The sequence below is a fragment of the Passer domesticus genome, chromosome 11, assembly GCF_036417665.1.
Source record: "Passer domesticus isolate bPasDom1 chromosome 11, bPasDom1.hap1, whole genome shotgun sequence".
Lineage (NCBI taxonomy): Eukaryota > Metazoa > Chordata > Aves > Passeriformes > Passeridae > Passer > Passer domesticus.
Genome location: NC_087484.1, coordinates 12,418,217 through 12,436,637, shown reverse-complemented (window position 1 = coordinate 12,436,637; position 18,421 = coordinate 12,418,217). Strand labels below are relative to the sequence as shown.

The 18,421-nt window shown below is 44.6% G+C and overlaps 2 protein-coding genes across 3 annotated transcripts; both read right to left on the bottom strand.

Moving 5' to 3' along the window:
• Nucleotides 1-9,002: 9,002 nt before the first annotated feature.
• NCBP2 (nuclear cap binding protein subunit 2) lies at nt 9,003-12,568 on the bottom strand. 2 transcript variants are annotated; one of them, XM_064385766.1, is made up of 4 exons: nt 12,377-12,561; nt 12,108-12,289; nt 11,256-11,394; nt 9,003-10,681 (listed from the first exon to the last, which is right to left on the bottom strand). In XM_064385766.1, exons 1-4 carry the CDS (start codon nt 12,455-12,457, stop codon nt 10,610-10,612), a joined length of 474 nt encoding a protein of 157 aa, XP_064241836.1. In that variant the 5' UTR covers nt 12,458-12,561; the 3' UTR covers nt 9,003-10,609. The 2 variants fall into 2 exon arrangements, with proteins under 2 accessions (XP_064241836.1, XP_064241835.1); XM_064385765.1 differs by lacking the exon at nt 9,003-10,681 and having other exon boundaries at nt 10,708-11,394; nt 12,377-12,568.
• A 610-nt stretch (nt 12,569-13,178) lies between these two features.
• PIGZ (phosphatidylinositol glycan anchor biosynthesis class Z) lies at nt 13,179-17,938 on the bottom strand. Its single transcript, XM_064385761.1, has 2 exons — nt 17,675-17,938; nt 13,179-17,243 (listed from the first exon to the last, which is right to left on the bottom strand). The coding sequence occupies exons 1-2, from the start codon at nt 17,790-17,792 to the stop codon at nt 15,685-15,687; spliced, it is 1,677 nt and encodes a 558-aa protein (XP_064241831.1). The 5' UTR covers nt 17,793-17,938; the 3' UTR covers nt 13,179-15,684.
• Nucleotides 17,939-18,421: the final 483 nt, after the last annotated feature.

Below are 18,421 nucleotides of genomic sequence, written 5' to 3'. Positions count from 1 at the left end.
AAGAATCATAAACAGCCATAAAGAGTCTGATGATAAATGAATAACTGTTTCTTTCATGAAAAGCTGTAGAGAATTATCCCCTCCCAATCAATTTTCTGTACAGGTAATGTAGGTCTGATTGGGTCAGAGTGAGTGAAAGTGATAAATTGCCACTCGACATCTTTCCCACAGAGCTGCAGAAAATGTGTTTGGCATCTATTAATACTGTTTGGAGCTTGGCTTATATGGGACACACTCTGCACAATCATAGGGAAAAACCTTATGTCAACACAGAATCTGGCTGATCTCCCTGCCACTGCCGGAAGCTCTGAACAGAGACTTCCACTGTCCACTGATGGTCCTGGAATTAACCCCATTTCTGGTAGGTCCTTAGCCAATCCACTCAACACAGCCCAGAAATGCATTTTATAGAAAATGCTTCTCCAAAGAAAATCATCAAATTCAAGACCTGTCAAAAACTACATGTTCTGCCTTTTTGTCCCTTTTCAGTGGAAGGAAACAGGAAGACAAGGTCTGATTTAAAATTACACTTTAATTTGCATGTATAAGAGAAAGAAAGGCCACACATCCACTAGCCCACCCCAATTAGTCCAGCAGCACTCAGATTAAACAATTCCTGACACATGACTGATCCATCTGGTTTTGATCACTGGTGAAACCAAACCCAGGTGTGAAAGTAACACATACCAATAAAAAGACATATCATTCTGTTCTGCAGAAGAAGTGGGGGGAAGGATAACCAAGGTTACTAAAAATAGCACAGGATGTGAACAGAACATACTGGCCAGAGCCAAACATGTCACAAAGGGCAGGAAAATAAATTTATTGGAATATAAAATATTTTGCTATTTTTAACTAAGTATTAACAACCATCCAGGGACTATCCTGACTGTAACTATGTTCTTTGGGAAGATGCCACAGATTTTACACCAACTGCAATGTGTACTATGGTGCAATTGACAAATTCCATCAGCTTGATGAACTTGGAGATCGTTTTCAACCTTAATGATTCTATGATTCCATTCTATGATCCAGCACCAGGCAGGCACTGTGTAAGGCTGCAGGCAGCAAACATACAGCTACAAATGCAGTTGAAGACCAGGTCACAGCAACCAGCTGTACCCAGCTGCACACACACCACAGCACCCAGCTCCAACATTAGAGCTACCCCAGTCAACTTAAATGTGTGACTCTGAGGCAGAATATAGCAAACATTTGGTGGCTCTGACATTCACAAATCAAGTCACAGCAAGGCAGTGATCTGCAGCTTTTCTGTGCCTTCTCCCCAGAAGTTCATATTTTTGCCTTAGTTTCCCTTTAGGTCACCTTATGCTTTCCTCATTTTCAGCAGACAAATCTGGCTTTATCAATTAAATTCTCCCCAGAAGGCACTCACTAGCACTGCTGATCAAATTAGACAGATGCAGAGAAGAGCAATCAAATCTGGTATTATCATCCATGCACTTTGGAACATAAGCCAAAGAATGGCTTATCCAAATATGGGAAAATTTTAAGCAGGGAAGGACACTGCGCTAGCAGGTAAGCTTCTGGTGCAGAGACACTGAAAGAAAACATGGAGAGGAAGCAAAAGTTCATCAAGAAGCCACATTCAAACTTCAAACTCTAGCATCACTTTCAAAAACATGGAAATTTCACATGCAAAACTGGTTGATAACCTGTTCTCAAATTAAAGCACATGAAACTCCATGTGAACACAAGAAAATACCTTCTTATCACAGATGCCCAAAAACCAGAACACGTTGCCCAGAAATGTTGTGGAGTCTCCCTCCTTGGAGATGTTCAAATCTTAGCGGGACAAGGCCCTGGGCAACCTGCTTTGTGCTATGCTGTTAATGTCTGCCTGATACAGGTCAACCAAGGATTGAGATGAATAATTTCAGCTTTTCCTGTTTGATTTATACTGCTCTTTTAATCAGATAAATTGAAAAGGAACATTCTGTTTTCTTGATTAAGAATCACTTCAAAAAGTTGCCATCTTTCTCATATTAAGCTATTGTTTAGTCAAATGCATTCAAACAGCCAATTCATTTCAGTGTTCCCAAACTCAAAAGGGATTAAGACCTGATGAACTGCTTTAAAGACAATGTACTGTCCCTCTGCCAGGTGTCCCAGGAGTGATATTGGAGATACCAGATCACTCACAGAGGAAATGTCCCTTCAGTACAGATCACAGCTGCAAAGGCCCTTAACAAAGGCAACACTTAGAAATTCTTGATTCTTTAACACATAAAAAGGTAGCTCACACACACAAATTAATAAAGTGCAGTTAAGACCCAACAATTGTGTGAGAGTTACACATGAGCTTCTGGGGAAGGTATTTCCAAGTTCGCTCAAAGTTGTCAAGCAACTGCTGACACATAATGATAATTCAGAGAAGGCAACTTTTACTCTTAATGATCCAGACACAACTGCCTCAAAAACTGTGCAAGAAATTAAACCTATGCTTACAGTGCAGCCTGCTCTGAACTCTGCTTTGCTGACATATGGCCTCAGCATGCTTCCTGTCACTTTGAATTCTTCCATGGACAGATGTGGGCTGTGCATTGAAGCAGGTTGTCTCTGTGTTCCCTGCTGCACTCAGAACAGCTGCATTACAGCTGCATACAGCATTTACTACAGGAGGGGAGGAAACAGCCAAATGCTTTGGATAATGGGACTGGGTCCCTGTCCTTTACAGGAAGGATGCCAGGCTACTTGTGGTAAACTTTGCAACCACAGAAAACAGAAAATTTGCTATCAGTAAGTGAATATACAGCTTAGCCAAGAAATAGGGAAATAGGGAATTCAACAGTTGGCAAGCACTAAAATATTTTCTTTCTGCATTTAGCAGAAGATCTAAGATGCTTAACTGGAATTCTTCATGGAAAGTATGAATCACACGGCTTTAATAAAAAAAATCAACTTGCAATTTCCTGGCTTTATGGGGAAAAATAAAATATTCAGGTTTCTTTTTAATACCTTGATATGTTAGGGAATAATGGGGGGAAAAAAAAAAAAGGATAAGAGCTCAGGGATAACAGCTGTCATTCTCACAAATCCCTATGTTGTAGCTGCTGATTTGAGAGCGAAGCCACTGAGTACAGCTCCATATCACAGTGACCCACCAGTTCATGTTCAGAAGTGACACAGCTCAGAGCATCTCTGTTCCCACCAGAGTTAGCCCAGAACTTAATCAGCCTTCCACAAAAATCAAGAGATGCTAGCGAATGTTATAAATGGCAAACAGAACTCAAAAGTCAGATGTGTTGTTATGAAGTACAACAATGATGTCATTGCTGACATGTATGTTGCATCAGCACTCACCAATATTGGGCCTTTTTCCCCATTGCAAAGGTGCAACATACTCAGATTATGGAACTGCAAATACAGCAGTAGATGCAAAAAGCTTTTCACTTCTAGGTTTATGTCCTTGTTCACAGGATGTGTTTTCTTTATAAAGAAAATACCTCACATATGTGAAGTTTTAGAAGTTCAAGTGCTCAGCACACTTAGCAAAAATATTCTAATGTCACTCACATCCAGAAACAAAGATCCTTTTCTCTTAATAAACTGTCCCCCACATATGACAGCAAAAACTCTGTCTCCCATTCTCTTCCCTGGCCTATACACAGTAATGCCATGAAGGTCTCTGAATTAAGTCTTCACACACCCTGAAAAAATATCAAAGGAAAAGTGGGTCCTCCTTATGCTAAATTCAACTAACAAGTTCAAGCCCACTGAAAACAGTTATATCACTCAAAAACTAGGCTGTGAATGCTCAAAAAAAATTGGCATTTCACAGAGGGTGTTTTATGTATTTTTACACATAGCTTTTATTAATTCTTCAATGATTTTTTAAATGTGCCCAGAAACTGAATTAATAAAGGGTTCAAAAGGAACATTCATTTTGTACAGACTTAAGGAAACTATTCTGACATTTTTCTCAACAAATGGAAATACTGTTCATGACCTGAGGGCTTTCTTTAAGGATCATAAATAGAACATTTCCTATTTGAATGGAACTAGAATTCCTAATGACATGACATTTCATACCTTCCCTCTTTCAATACCCATCTTTGAATCATTTCTGAAAAGCAACAATGTAATCCTTACAAATGCAGAACACCTTTCCTCCATTTAAAAGGAAGGATGAATAGAAATTGATGCTTTACCTCTAGCTTTTGTCACCACAATTCCTTTGCAGTTTGTCTCCCACATCTCTACTGTAAGTTATACTGTCACTGATAGAAGTTCTAGCAACAATATATTAAGCAATAAAAAATGTTTTAAAATAATGATTTTTTAAAATGTTAACACAAAATGCATTTTTATTGTATGCTTTCTAAACTAGAAAATCAATTACACCTTAGAATTAAAAAAAAAAAATAAAACTTGCTTTTTAAAAAGCCCTGTTGCACTACACTTACAGTTGACTTTGCTGAGGTATTGTGCATTTGGAAATCACAAAGCTCATTTCCTAGGATTACAATGATGTGCAGTTAAGAGAAGACTACTTCCTTGTTAATTACATACTCCAGTATAAGCTCCTAGCTAATACTGAAAAAGCAATTCTTGAGAGGCAATTCTGCAATTTATGTGCACTAACATATTCACTTAAAATCTATTAAAATGTGATATATTAAAAACCTGAAATACAGACTCCAGTACTCTCACATTAAGTTCAATCCAGAGTAAACTTCATGTGGACACATCTGTAAACCTCCAGTGCAACCAGCTCTGCAGTGCTGCCCAGCCTGCTCCACTGTCAGGGCCCATCACAGCCCTGAGCACCTGAAAGCTTTGGTACTTGCAGCACTCAGCTTTGCAAATGTTTTTTCCTCTCTTCATCTGGGAATCATTAATTACCCTCACATTTGTCTGAAGTTGGAGCCCTGGCTCATTCTCAGTTCCACAGTCACCACGGAGGGAGCTGTGGCACTGCTTAGGGAGAGCTCCAGCCTGCCCAGCACTTGGCCAGGCAGGAGGACAATTCACAGAGCAGAGGAACAGCACCACTCCTCCACAGACATCAAAGTAATTTGTTTTCTAACAGGGAATGACTCACTGTCACACCTGGTAAAGTTCAATTAAACATCTTTAGGGGAAAATTTATGATTAAACACAGAATCAACACTGTTGATGGACACCACATATTTATCCAGGCTTCTAGGCCTCTTTTAATATTTAATTTTGCTTTAATGACCATTATGTGTCTAGAACCTGAATTACTGACAAATTAGATGGAGTCTTCCCTAACTTTTCATACCCTTCCAGGTTTCTGCACTCTTCTGAAACAATGTCTTTCCTGTCAAACTGTAAATCAACTAATATTTGTTGGCCATCATGGCCTTGGATTCTGAGAAAAATTCTGTCCTGCACATGATTATGGACAATTATCCTGAGGAGTTTTTGGAATCCCTTTCAAAATGCTCTCACTACTTTTTTTGACACTGTTTTGCTCAGCTTCCCTAACTCACTTTGAGATGTAACTCAGGAGTCAGTGCTGCTCCCAAAGGCATTACAAGAATTCTCCTGGGATGCCAACATGTTACATGTTTAGTTTATGGAGAAATAAGTAGATAAAGTTCATTAAAACACATTCAGTACTTTAGCACTATGCACACAGATCTCACTGAACTCCATGGGAGATAAAATGAAGTTCCTGACAAGACCCTATAAAGCAATTCAACAAAACACCCATCATGACTCACAGAGTGAGTGTGAGAGATCTGAGTAACTTCAGCTGGAAATTCAAAGTAGAAGTAAAAATGCAGATTTAATGGGAAGAAGCTCTTTCCAGTTCATGGAAATGTACTCTTCCTTTTACAGGAGTAAATTCAGAGAGGGGGAAAAACCCTACAAACCCAAACCACAAACCAGTCCTTTGACAGCCTGCACAATCTCTCAGTTCTACAGTACTTGGTGTTGTGAGGCATCCTGCACATAAGCAACCTTAAAGCACTTCTAACTTGAAAGCTTCAGGGCATGTAGAAGACCATTGAATCAGACACCAGACACTTTTGTTTCAAGCAGAATTCTAAGATGCAAGAGTTTCTTCAAGAAATGCAGATGCTGCCTTAGCTGCACAGTGAAATGAAATGTTTTCAGAACACATCATTCCTTCCACAACAGCTCCTCAGCTGAGAATCCCGGCAGCCCCCACCCATCCTGGAGCCAGACACGGCTTCTCACGACACCTTGTGGCAGCAGAACCAGCTGACAGGGCTTCTGTCTTCAAAAAAGTAACTTCAGATGTGAAACAATGACATTGCAGAAAATCAAACACAAAACAAAAAGCACCAGCTCATAATCAATTGATCTGAAGAATAGCAACAATTTTCGAAACAGGAATATTGCCCATAAAGACACAAAGCATAAAATAATAGAAGCATTATTTTAAAGTAATGAAGTCAGAAAACTGAAACGATCAAACACAATTTGAAGTGCATGTGAGCTACAGATGTACAACTATACAAGTATGAATTATTAACGCTTAACATATTCTTACCTATTTCTTACCTCTTTCTAACTAGAAAATTATATTTTTCTTCACACTTCGAGGAAGAGATTGATTGAGAAGGGAAAAGCTTCATTATCCAGAAACACAAGGACAAACTGACTCAATTAGGCTAATTTATTCAGATATTTATGTTGCATGCAACTGGATAAACAGCAAAATAGCGAATCTTACTTCCCATTTGTTTTCAAATCATGTTTTGAGAAACTGTCTTTGAACTATACCTGAAAAAACAAAAATTGTGCTTCAATACTATTCCACTGCAAACATGTCAGTCCTAGAAGAATTGGGCCCACCTTGAAAAGGAAATCAGAGATCTCTAATCAAATAAAATTAAATCCAACAAAATTATTTAATATATACCTACAAATCCTGACCTCCATTTGCCTCTGCTCTGAGAAATGGTCTACAGACTTCTCTTGAATGAAAATCAGGTTTTTGGTCACTTCTCCATCCAAATCGAGGCGAAGTCTCCACAGCATAACAGCAGCCCTTGCTCCATGTCACCGCCAGCAGCCACCCCCGCCGGTGGCAGTGTCACCTCCACACTGAACTTCATCCTCCTGCTGCAGGAAACAATCGCCACATCTCACCTCACCTGCTACTCCGAGCTGCAAACAGTTTGGCTTCCTATTTTTTTTTCTTCTCTGTAAAGAACCCAAATAGACACTCAAATGGCCTTCAGGTGGAAACTAAAATAACCTTGGAGAATGATGTCATCTCAGTGAAATAAAGCACATCTTTGTCTCAGAAAGCAGGTTCAGAAGCAGAGTGGCAGGAAGGTCATCCTCATAAACTGTGGAACCCTGACACAAGAACTGATCCCACCTGCTTTCAGAAAGGAGTTTCTCAAGATCAGCAAACCTTCCTCTCATGTAACTCTGTCCTCTCTGGGCATCGGTGCAATATACTTTCTGAATTTGTACAGTTACACAGTCTTAAAAACGAACACTATCATTTCATGGATTCAAAACCACAGTGTTTTGAAGCCCAGGACACTTCACCATCTCCACCAATTTTTTGATACACCACCTACAGTGGTAAGTTTATGAGCAGGTCAGTCCCTGTAGACTGCATTCCTTTGACTAGGATTGCCTTTCCTCTAGAGATGAAACCATGTACAAACCATGTCCATTTTAGTAGTTTTCATCCATTTTTTTCCTTCACAAGAAGCCTAATCTGACAGGATTTGGAATATGAGGTGCTGGATATTAGCTTAAATAGTTTCAGTATTTTACTTAATTGTCTGTGTAGAAAGGACTGTTAACACCAACAGCTGCTGTGCCTGCACCAACCTGGGCAGGAACCTAACACACAGCCCACACTGGAATGAGCCTGCCCTGAGACACTGCTAACAGGACTACTGTGTCAGTCATTGAAAACAAATGTCTCTAATGATTTTACACTCCACTGACTTAACCCTGTAATTCCCAGACTCAAATGCTATGAATACAAATCTTATTTGCAGCCACTGCTGCCTAAGAGAGGCAATGTATGTAAATCACCCCCTGAGCCTGCACCAGTCTGAGGGAGAGACTGAAGTTGTCACTGCTTTAACATCTAACATACTCCCCTTCATCAGGGCATATCTGTTTCCATTCATATTCTTTACTGCTGGGTTTTGTTATGGATACAATTCCATAAAAGTAGCTAATTATGATGAACAAGTACTTAGAAATGCTAACACAGAGCTTGAACATCCATGAAAGTGTTTGTAATTGTAATGAAGTAGCTTGTCCAAGAAGCATGGGAGATTCTGTCCTTCCAAGACAACCTAATCACAAAGCACCAGCGTGCCAGAAAGGTGAAGAAGTCCCCGGAGAACTTTCAAAGACTTGATTCAGTTCCTTTCATTAAGCACTAGGTTAAGAAGACCCAGATGCAATTTCAATTAGGGAAGGTAACAATCAAACCACGTTCAATTTCCTCTATATGAGCTTTTGAGATTCTAAGAGTTTATATGACATATTATGTGGTTTTAAATACCATTGATTGGCATCTGTCAAAAGAGAAAATCTTACTTTAAAACACTTTAAAACATACTCTTTCCAGACCCATTGCACAAAAGCAGCAAAGAACAGTGACTGCTGTGACAGACAATCTTATTGCTACCTCCACCTCATTTGAGAATGACTTTTTGAGAAGTACTGGTAGTACTTACAATAAAGAACAATTTTAGACCTCGTTTTTATAAGGAAATCACCTTGACAATTAGTTCTTACACAACAGACTTTCACATTTACTTCACTATCAAGAAACAATTTCTATCCTGTAATCCAAAGAAATTCAAACCAGAACGAAGAACGTCAACCGAACACATTTCAGAATCCAGGTAAGAACAGAACAAGCCTGAAAATCCAGTGAAAGGGAAAGAATATTCATTCTTTCTATCTTAAAAGAGACTAAAACAGAGGATGTCACCAAGAGTGTGGATACAGCTCCTTTAGTTCACTGATTCTGTTAAAAAATCCACAATAACAAACCATTTTAATGTTGCAGCTTTATTTAAAAGAAAGTGACTTTAGAGTTTTTGGTAACATATTTTTTATACAAAATTGATACAAGGAAAATAAACTTCAGCAGTGCTCTAGAGCAGATGACAGACTGTAAACTCATAGTCAAATGTACTGTATTGGAAAAGGTAATTTTGTTCAAAGCTTATCTGCAGACCAGCACCAAGTAATCCCAAAAGTCTAGTTTTACTTGACACACCAAAAAACCTCAAACTCGCACTTCCTAACTAAGGAGCTGTTCAATCTCACTTGTCTTCCAATTTACAGTAACAGTTGTGATTAACTGTATGCAAGAAACACATCAAAATTTCCTACAGTGCCTTCACGGAGTAAAGTTCTACACCTTTTGTACACCTTTGAAAGTTTATAAGGAGTCATGGGCAACAAGGTATTTGCACAAAACTTTAGTAACTGCAGTTTACATGGAACTCAGAAGTCCATGAAGAAATTTCAAAGCCCTGTAACAGTTCTTTTTCAACAATTTTGTTTCAGCAGGTCCATTTCCTTGATCTTGGGATCACATTTTTTAAACCAACGTCTGCAGGACACCAAAAATTCCAACATATTAACAAGCAGTACAAATGAATCCACTGGGGAAAGAGAAAAAACAAAACACAACAAGCTACACAATCCTGAAATCCTTTTACCATTCTTATCACATGCTCAGTAAAAAGCAAAACTCCTCCCAAAACTCTTTTATTTCTATTTTTAAGTTGTCTGAAATCAAGTTTCTCAAACAGAAAACCTGTTTTGGGAAGAAACTTTCTCATTATAAACCCAGTTCCTCAAACATCCCAGTTCTGGAGGCAACTTGGCTTCATGCAACCCTTACAGGCACAGGGAAGACACTGCCCTCAAATATCAAGGCTGTAGAGATCTACCAGATGGGGCAAAATACTAATACTCAAATTGTGAAATAATAGTACTGTAATTATTGTATTTGCTCTTCTCTGTCATGCAATCACAACTGTAATTTGTAGAAGACAGCAGAGTCTGTTTCCTGCTCTCTGTTTCTCACTTCATGGTTCCTGAACTCAATCTGATTTGTCTTATAATGGCTGCTCATGTAAAGGTTTCAGGAACAGCATCAGTGGAAAAGGATGCTAATCCTTAAAACCAGAAAATCTGCAACTTAGAAGTCTTCTCTAGAAACTGAAAAATTTCCCTATAAATTCCACTTCCTTTTCAGGCTCTTTGCCTTTTGCTTGCCTCTATGAAACATCCACCAACCATCCTTTATCACTGCTGCTCACCCTGTGATCCCAATGTAAACAAAACCCAGTAGAATAATCAAGTTTTGCCAGAGAAAAAAAAAAAGCACCATAACATTGCATCTTTGCTCCTTTCAGTAAGTTATAGCAGCATTTTGAGACCAAAGCCTCAGCATTCTAATGCTTAAAGCCTTGCTCCCAGGTCCTCTGCAATGCTTTGGATCCTGGTATTAAAGCAAAGAGGTATTGAACATCGGATGTGCTCACAGGAACGTGGATAGGAGTTTCTGTGAACTGTGTGTAACAAACCCACTTTGTGCCTGGGGACATTGACTATGCAGATCTGGCTCTCTTGAGAGGCTGAGGAGTCACTGGCACTGAACAGTTTTGCCATAGCCACCTCTTCCAGCATCATAGTCTTGCCGATACTCATCTCGGACCTAACGAAGGAGGGAGAAAGGGAAGTCCAGAAAAGACAAGGGAAAAACAATTTCTCAAAAATTGCTACAGCATTAGAATACAATCATACTGACATCACAACATGTAAGTGGCTACATAGAGCTGTCTGACCAAAGAGAAGGTGAAGTGCATCACGCAGAAGCTCAGAACAGCATAAACAAACTTCTTTCTTCATGTCTAGGGACTCTCTGATCAACACAGCCCAGCCTTGGGCTTTGGCAGTACAAGCCACTGCCACCTGCTCCACTTGAGGTAAGCCCCAAGTGTTTTATGTTCCTCTATGTCCCTGACAGCCCCTTACTTTTTCTGAGCTTACTTAAAAGCATTATCTCCCCAGGCAGCCAAGAGTTGTTTCTGCAAGTACTTCTAGTGAAATGCAGGAAGGAGTTATTTATTCCTAGTGAATTTCACTGCCATTGATCAGATGCCTTCCAGTGTTATCTTAAACAATGACTCCTAAGCTGCTATTTCTGAAATTTTTCTGTGTTCATTCAAAATCAAGAAGTTTGGCAAAGCCACCATTCCCTTAAAACCCCAGGCTGTACAACAACCTACCTGCCCCCCTGATCGTCCACGGCCATACTGCCTGCCCTCCTTGAACCCTGCATCCCAGTCTGTCCTTATGATCCTGTCATCCAGCCTGGTCCCGTTGATGTATCGCATCGCGTTTTCAGCATCTCCTCTGGCATAATACCTTAGGAATATGTTAATGAAAAAACCAGAATTCTGTTTTCACCACATGGGAAAATGAACAATATCAAATGGGCAACAAAACCAAGTCTTTGCTTGAACCACTTTTATGAAGGTACACCATCTAAGAAAACTGCTAGTGAAAGGGTGAAACATGCAGCAGTTCAAGCATTAAAAAGTTTGTCCATCATGCCGATATGCAACAGAACAAAGCTCCATTGCTAAAGAGTGGGAAGCCCCAGGCATGCTCTGTTCATGCTGCAAACTTTCACCAGTCTGGTGAATTCACTGGAAGCAGCAACACAATGATCCTCAGAAACGTGCACATAACGAAGGCACAGAACAGGGATGAAAGATGCCAATGGAAACCTTACACATGTGTATGAAAAGAAAGACCTTTTAACCTCGGCATGGAGAATATGAATTTACTGCAGAGGTCAACTACCCAACAGATGTCTGGGTTAAAGTATCAAAGTGAAAGCAATCTAACCCTGACATGCAGTGTATGCTCAAATACAGAATCACGGTTGGAAAACACCTGTAAGACCACAGCATCCAACCGTGAGCCCAGCATTGCTCTCTCTCGCCAGGGTCTCCCACAGACGCTTTAGCAAATGATTCATTTTATCCTCGGAGAACTCCCCCATAATTTAGAGCCTGCAGTGCAGAGCAGTTCACCCACACCCTGACGGCTCCTGCCGTGCAGCACAAGGATACTCCACGAAGCAGAAGCCGCAGGCGGTTTTCTTCACTTTGTCCAGCCCCATGATGACCTTCTTAATGTCGCCGCTTTTGCCGAAGAGCTCGTGGATCTGCTCCTCCGTGGTGTAGAAGGAGAGGTTCCCCACGTACAGCGTGCAGCTCTTCCTCAGCAGCCGCTCCTGGTCGTAGCGCGTCCCCTGGGCCGCAAGGACACAGCGTTACCTCACGGCCCGGCCCAGCCCGGCCCGGCCCGGCCGGACCCCCGGCGCCCGCCCCCGGCTCACCCGGAAATGCTGGTCCCGGTACTGGCTGAGTTCGGCGTAGGAGTCGCTGCGCAGGATGCTCAGCGTGCCGCCGGCGCTCATGGCGGCACCGCCGGAGCCGGCCCGGCCCAACCCCAGCGCAGCCGGACCGAGCGCTCCGGCCCCGCGCGCCTCGCCGCCTGCACGCGCCCCGCGCACGCGCCCCGCGGCCGCCGGGCGCGCAGCCAATGGCGAGCCGGTGCGCCGCTCTCGCGGCAGCGGCGGGGCGGGGCGTGCGGCACCTCTCGCGAGAGCGGCGGGCATGGCGGTGCTGCGGGCGCTGCTGCTGCTGCTGTCCAGCCCGCGGCTCGTGGAGCGGCTCTCGGAGTCGCGGCCCATCCGCGCCGCCGCGCGCGTCACCGCCAGCGCCCTCACCCGCGGCCAGCGCCGCCTGGCCCCGCGCCTGCTCCGCCTGCGCGACGCCTTCCTCGCCGAGCTCAAGGACGGCGCCCGCGCGCGGGGCTGGCCGTGGCCGCGCGGGCCGGGCCGCGGCGGCCGCCCCGGGTCCGCGCCGTGATCGCCGCTCGGAGCGGGGGCAGCTGCGGACAGCGCCGCGAGGAGACGGGACCGCCGCCGCTTCCCGGCGCCTTGGGAGCGGCGGGGGAAGGGCCCCGGGAGCGCTGCGGACCCCGGCGGGGCCCGGCTGGCGATGGAGCTGCGGACTGGACGGTGCGTTCCCCGTCGCGTGACCTGGAGCGACTCCTCGGGAATGCATGGACGCGGGAAGCTGCGCCTCATCGGTTTCATGGATTTCCATTTCAAAGACAGAATACACGTCCCACGGTTCTCAGGAACAAGCAGACTCACTTTATAATCACCTACAATGCTGTGAAGATTGTCACTTCAAGCTCTTGATAAGAAACTTGAAATAAAATCACAATTCTCACAGGAGTACCTGTAACAATGTCTGTGTACACAGGAGTAATTCTCTATATTTGATACAGTTTTGTTACAAAAAGGGTTTGAAGTGATGGTGGTGGACAGGATAATGGACACCTTACAGGAAGGTAAAAGAGATTCAGTAGCTATCCTAAAAGCACACCTCAAGTCTACTGTAGCAAGAAGGGTTTATAGGGAAAAAATGAGAGTCACCCTACATGTAAACAGACATACAGCTATATAATGGACTATGATGCATCCATCACGTGTAATGCCTAGGGAAGGCTTGCTTAGACACTGTATCTGATGACATCTGTGACACTAGAGCAGTTAAGCTTCCTTCAGAAGAGGCTCAGTTAACTGGGCAGGGTCATTTCCTCTCCTTTTATCATCCCAGGTGAGAAGAGCCTTGTACTGTGTGTGAGATACAGTTTCCTGCATTGCTGGTGAAGTTAAACTTCCAGCATGGATGGAGGAACTGCATCTACAGTGTAAATTCAAAGGTCTGGCTGGCAGGACAAAAGCAGTATTTGGTTAGTCTGAGTTGGTATTTGTAGTCCAGGTTCTGTTGCTGGCTCTCTGCAGGTTCCCTGTGCAGTGGTAGAGAAGTCATCATCCCTGGGAATGGTGCTCCATTACATCCCCCAAGAGTTTCAAGAGGTACCCCACTCAGACTGCCAGAATTCATAAGTTTCATGAAAATGTTCAAGATTTAAGTTGTTTAAGAAAGCTGCAAATGGGAAGCAGGACATGGACTACCAGCTGTGGCACACGGTTGTGTCACCCCAGTGTAAAAGAGCAAAAAGAAAATTAACTTGGAAAATACATTTGCTGTCACAATGCTTTCACAAGTACTTAGACTATTTTGTGAGTCACCAGTACAAAAACAGGCACCTTCTCTCCCCCTGCCTCCCCCCAAACACACACCTTTAATTTACAGGCAGGCCAGCACTGAAGGATGTGGGATGGACATACAGGCAACAAAAGACAAAATGCTTTACAAGAGAGCAAGAGCTATGTTCCCTAAACATCTAGGTCATACCTATAGGTTGAAAAATACAGGCAACTCATTCATACATTCATTTTTCCTAGATTCTCCTTAGAGCCTGGCATCAACCTGTATTATTCTTGTCTCTGTTGAAAGCCTGGCTCTTAAGACCTTATGTAAGGTTGTGTGGGTGAAGAACTGCCAAAAGCATTACCACCTTTGTGAGCAGAAATAATTCAAATGTCAGATTTGTTTCAGAGAGAGAGGCTTGATCTACAATGCATGTGTCAAGTCAGGATGTTTTGGATCCAGAAGTTCACGCAGACAAAACCAAATATTGTAGGTCATGCTGTGCATATACGTCATTGTCAGCTGAAGCCCAGGTGCTGGTGTCCAGTTTAAAAAGAGACTGCTCTCCAGTGGAAAGCCAGGATAGGAGCTGTCCTTCCCACGGAGCTGATTTAATGGGAGCACTTAGTGCACGGGGAGGGGCCGCAGGGGATGCGGCTCGAGGCTGCCCTCCCTGCACGGCAGCAGCACCGGGGGATCCGGATCTGTGCTGAGCCCGTCCAGAGATGGATGCATCTGCTCCAGTGGCACCAAGGATCAAATCCCTCCGTTACCCGCTTTCTGTCTGCGCAGCTCCTCCATCCAGCTCTGCCGGGGTGACAGTCGTGACAGAGCCGCGACAGCTGCGACAGGAGCGGCGGGAGCGCGCTCGGAAGGAGCGCCCGAGCTGCGGCCGCGGAACACCGCGCACGCTGAACGCCATCGCGGTGCTGCCCTCCCGCTACGCGGGTAGCACGTTCACGAGGGTGGAACTGTGGCAGGGAAGGCTAAACAGGCAAAGCTTGGATTTTAGGATTTAGCACAAGCACTTAGGCTGAAGCATCCTCCACGTTCTAAATCAGGGCTGGGGATTTTTCAAGATGGACCCACCCAAGGCAATGACGAGTGCAGTCTGGTCTAAAGAATTTTTAAGAACATAAAATAAAAGATTACTGAGTCAGACCAGCTTTTGTCTAACCCTGTAACATCTCTCCAGCAGCTGAATTAATGCCTATTATCAGTAAACACCCCACAGTCCTCAAACCCTGTCAGATTATTAGAGCTTTCAAAAATAAATCTCACATGGAAACAGCTAAGCTTCAATCACAGTTTTGGTGGGCTCTGATTTCATCCTCTCTCATCAGGAGAAGTACAAAAGTTCATATAAAATACCATAGGGCTGAGTAAGTCGAATTTTAAGCAGGTTCTGTCCAGAACTGGCTACCATAAGAGTGTGAGGAATGTGAATAAAGAGATGTGGGAAAGCTCTCAGTGCCATTGCTGATGCTGAAAGGGGGTTGTATGAAAGAGGAAGGTCTCACACCACCATCAGACAGCTCCCAAAGTAAGTAAAAGACTTTTGTTCTCCTAAAATCTAAAGGCTCTGATGATCTATGTTTAGCTCAAGGATGTAAAGTCCTAACTGACTCCTCCAGTTTCCACTGGATAGGACAGGTATTTGTGGTGGGTCTTCCATTGATAAGTGAGGAAATATCAAAGTCTCATTCTTGAATGAGACACCACATTTTGTAATTGTGGCTCTGACAGTACCAGGGATTATAATAAAGATGTGACAGTCACTGCAGGTAAAATTGCTTGCTCGCTGCTCTACTGTCTGGCAGAGGGTTTCTTCTGCAGCCCCAGCCATGTCAACGACTTCCACATGCACATCTGTCTTCTTGATATGGAGCAGAGACCTTGGAGGCATGTAGGTGTGTGCAAAGAGCAGAGTGTAGTGCCGCGGATGGCTTGAGGACGCTGGGGAATGGATGAGCTGCTCCAAGTGAAACAAGCAGGGAATGAGCCCTCCCTGGTGTAAGCACCCGAACAGCAGTGCCCCCAGAAGGTTGAACAGAACAATGAGGAGCTTCCATTTCACAGCTCTGTGCGGTGACGCGCTGAACAGGACCAACGGCAGGATGAGAGGGATGAGAAACCGAGGCTCCTGGTGGCTGAACAGGGAGAGAAATGCCAAAGGAACAAAATAAAACAGCAGCAACGTTGGACTGCCCTCAGAATGCACCAAGAGCCCAGGCAGCCCACGGCAGCACCATCTGACCAGCATTAACTGATGGACATACTTCTTTAGCATTTTAAAGCCAGCACCGATGGCCAGAATATGTAAGATACCAAACAGCATTACTCCATTGACTGTAAAATGTGTAACTCGTGGGTGACTTCCATGCAGTGCAAGATTATGAGGATTAAGATTATAGCTGAGAAAATTGAAGGGGGTTACTACCATTTTGTCATGTAATTGAACGATTACATCAGTCAGGCTGCTCTTGTTAGTGCTGTAGAGGTTGTCTAAGCTCACGGAGGTAAAATAGAAGGTGTCAGCAGTTATGAAAACAAAAGCGGTAAAACATGCACATAGGATAAACTTCAAGAAGTCATTTATGAGAGTTTTAATGCTCTTTTGAGAGTCAACAATTAAACCAGCCCAGTAAAGCAGGGGCATTAGAGCAAATGCCAGAAAGGTTGGCCTGTTGAAAAACCCAGCAGTTGTTAGGACACCTATGAGAGAGCTGCTTGTAGGCTCTGCTGAGCCACTGGACTTCCTTGAAGAAACCAGTACCAGGAGAAGAGCAAAGAGAAGTCCTTCGAGCGTGTTTGTAAACGTTCTTGTATAGAACACCAGCGTGACATAGGATCCAGCAAGAAGTACCAGCGCTTTCCACGGATCTGCTCCCCAGAAAGGGGCCAAGCGATAAACGCTATAGTCGAGTATGAAAGAAAAGATTGTAAAGAGCAGGCGAGGAGATACAAGGAGAGTGTAGCTGTTGATGCAACTTGAACAAATGTCCAACTGCTGCAAAGACTTGATCACCCAGTATGTAACTCCTGATGTCATTAATGGGAAAACAACTGTTCTGCAAGGAGAGTTGGAAAGGAACTCCCATGGATAATAGACCTGTAGATTTAAAATATCTCCTACAAAGGAAGAGAAAAATACATATAGATAATAAAAAAATACATAATGTATTTTATTCAGTAATTCAGCATTAGGGATACTACTTGGTATAAGAGGTATCACAATACAGAGCAGCTCCTAAACTTTTGAGACTGGCGTCAACCTTGACATTTTTAGGAGCGTACCATTCATTTCTACAAAACATCGAGAAGCCTCTCACAGTAACGTGGTTCGAGGCGCCACTCGCTGTGGACAGCGCAGAGCAGGAGCCCACCCAGCCGGCCAGCCCTGCGGCTGCTGTCGTGCCCGGCTTGCGGGGCGCGCTGTGACGGAGCGGGATCCCTCGGGAACACCCGCCCGGCCGGCGATGCGGGACACGGCGCCCGTGGCCGCGCGCCTCGCGTCACCTCGACCCCGCGCGGGACCACCCCGTGCCGGGCGCACGCCTTACCTGCCATGACCTCGGGTGCCTGGAAGAACTCGTCGGGGTGCAGGTACCCGCTCTGCGGCAGGAGGCACCAGCCCGCCCGCAGCGCCGCCAGCAGCGCCCACAGCGCCCGCGCCACCATGGCGGCCCCGGCCCCTCACCGCGCACCACCAGGGGGCGCGCGGCGCACGGACGAGGCGCCGCAGCGGGAGCCCGGCGCGCATGCGCAGCGTTGACGGGATGCCGGGATCAATGAGGCTGGAAAGGGCTCGGGGATCAGCGAGCCCAGGCCACCGCCAGCCTTCCCTTCAGGACCTCATGGGACGGTGACTCCACCACCTCCCGGGCAATCCATTCCAGTGTCTAATCACCCTTTCTGTGAATTCCTCCCTCTGTCCGTCCTGAACTCCCCGGCACAGTTTGAAAGCATAAGCTCTATGCATATGTTCTCTCGTCCTGTCACGGCCTGGGAGCAGAGCCCGACCCCCACCAGGTTTCCCCCTCCTGTCAGAGAGTTGTAGGGTGGGATAAGGTCACCCTGGAGCCTCCTCCAGCCGCTCCTCATGGGATTTGTGCTCCAGACCCTTCCCTGGGTACATCCCAGCCCTGCAATGTCCGTCCTGCACTGAGGGGCCCAGAACTGGACACAGCGCTCAAGGTGCAGCCTCAGCAGTGCCAAGTGCAGGGGACAATCACTGCTGGCCACGCTGTTCCTGATCCAGGACAGACAGGATGCCACTGGCCACCGGGCACACAGCGGCTCCTGTTCAG

Coding starts and splice junctions, on each gene's coding strand:
- PIGZ (XM_064385761.1), bottom strand. CDS start 17,792: ATGGTGGCGCGGGCGCTGTGGGCGCTGCTGGCGGCGCTGCGGGCGGGC. Junction 17,244..17,674: donor GGCACCCGAGGTCATGGCAG/GTAAGGCGTGCG, acceptor CTTCCTTTGTAG/GAGATATTTTAAATCTACAG.
- NCBP2 (XM_064385765.1), bottom strand. CDS start 12,457: ATGAGCGCCGGCGGCACGCTGAGCATCCTGCGCAGCGACTCCTACGCC. Junction 12,290..12,376: donor ACCGGGACCAGCATTTCCGG/GTGAGCCGGGGG, acceptor CTTGCGGCCCAG/GGGACGCGCTACGACCAGGA. Junction 11,395..12,107: donor TGCGGCTTCTGCTTCGTGGA/GTATCCTTGTGC, acceptor CATATTCCTAAG/GTATTATGCCAGAGGAGATG.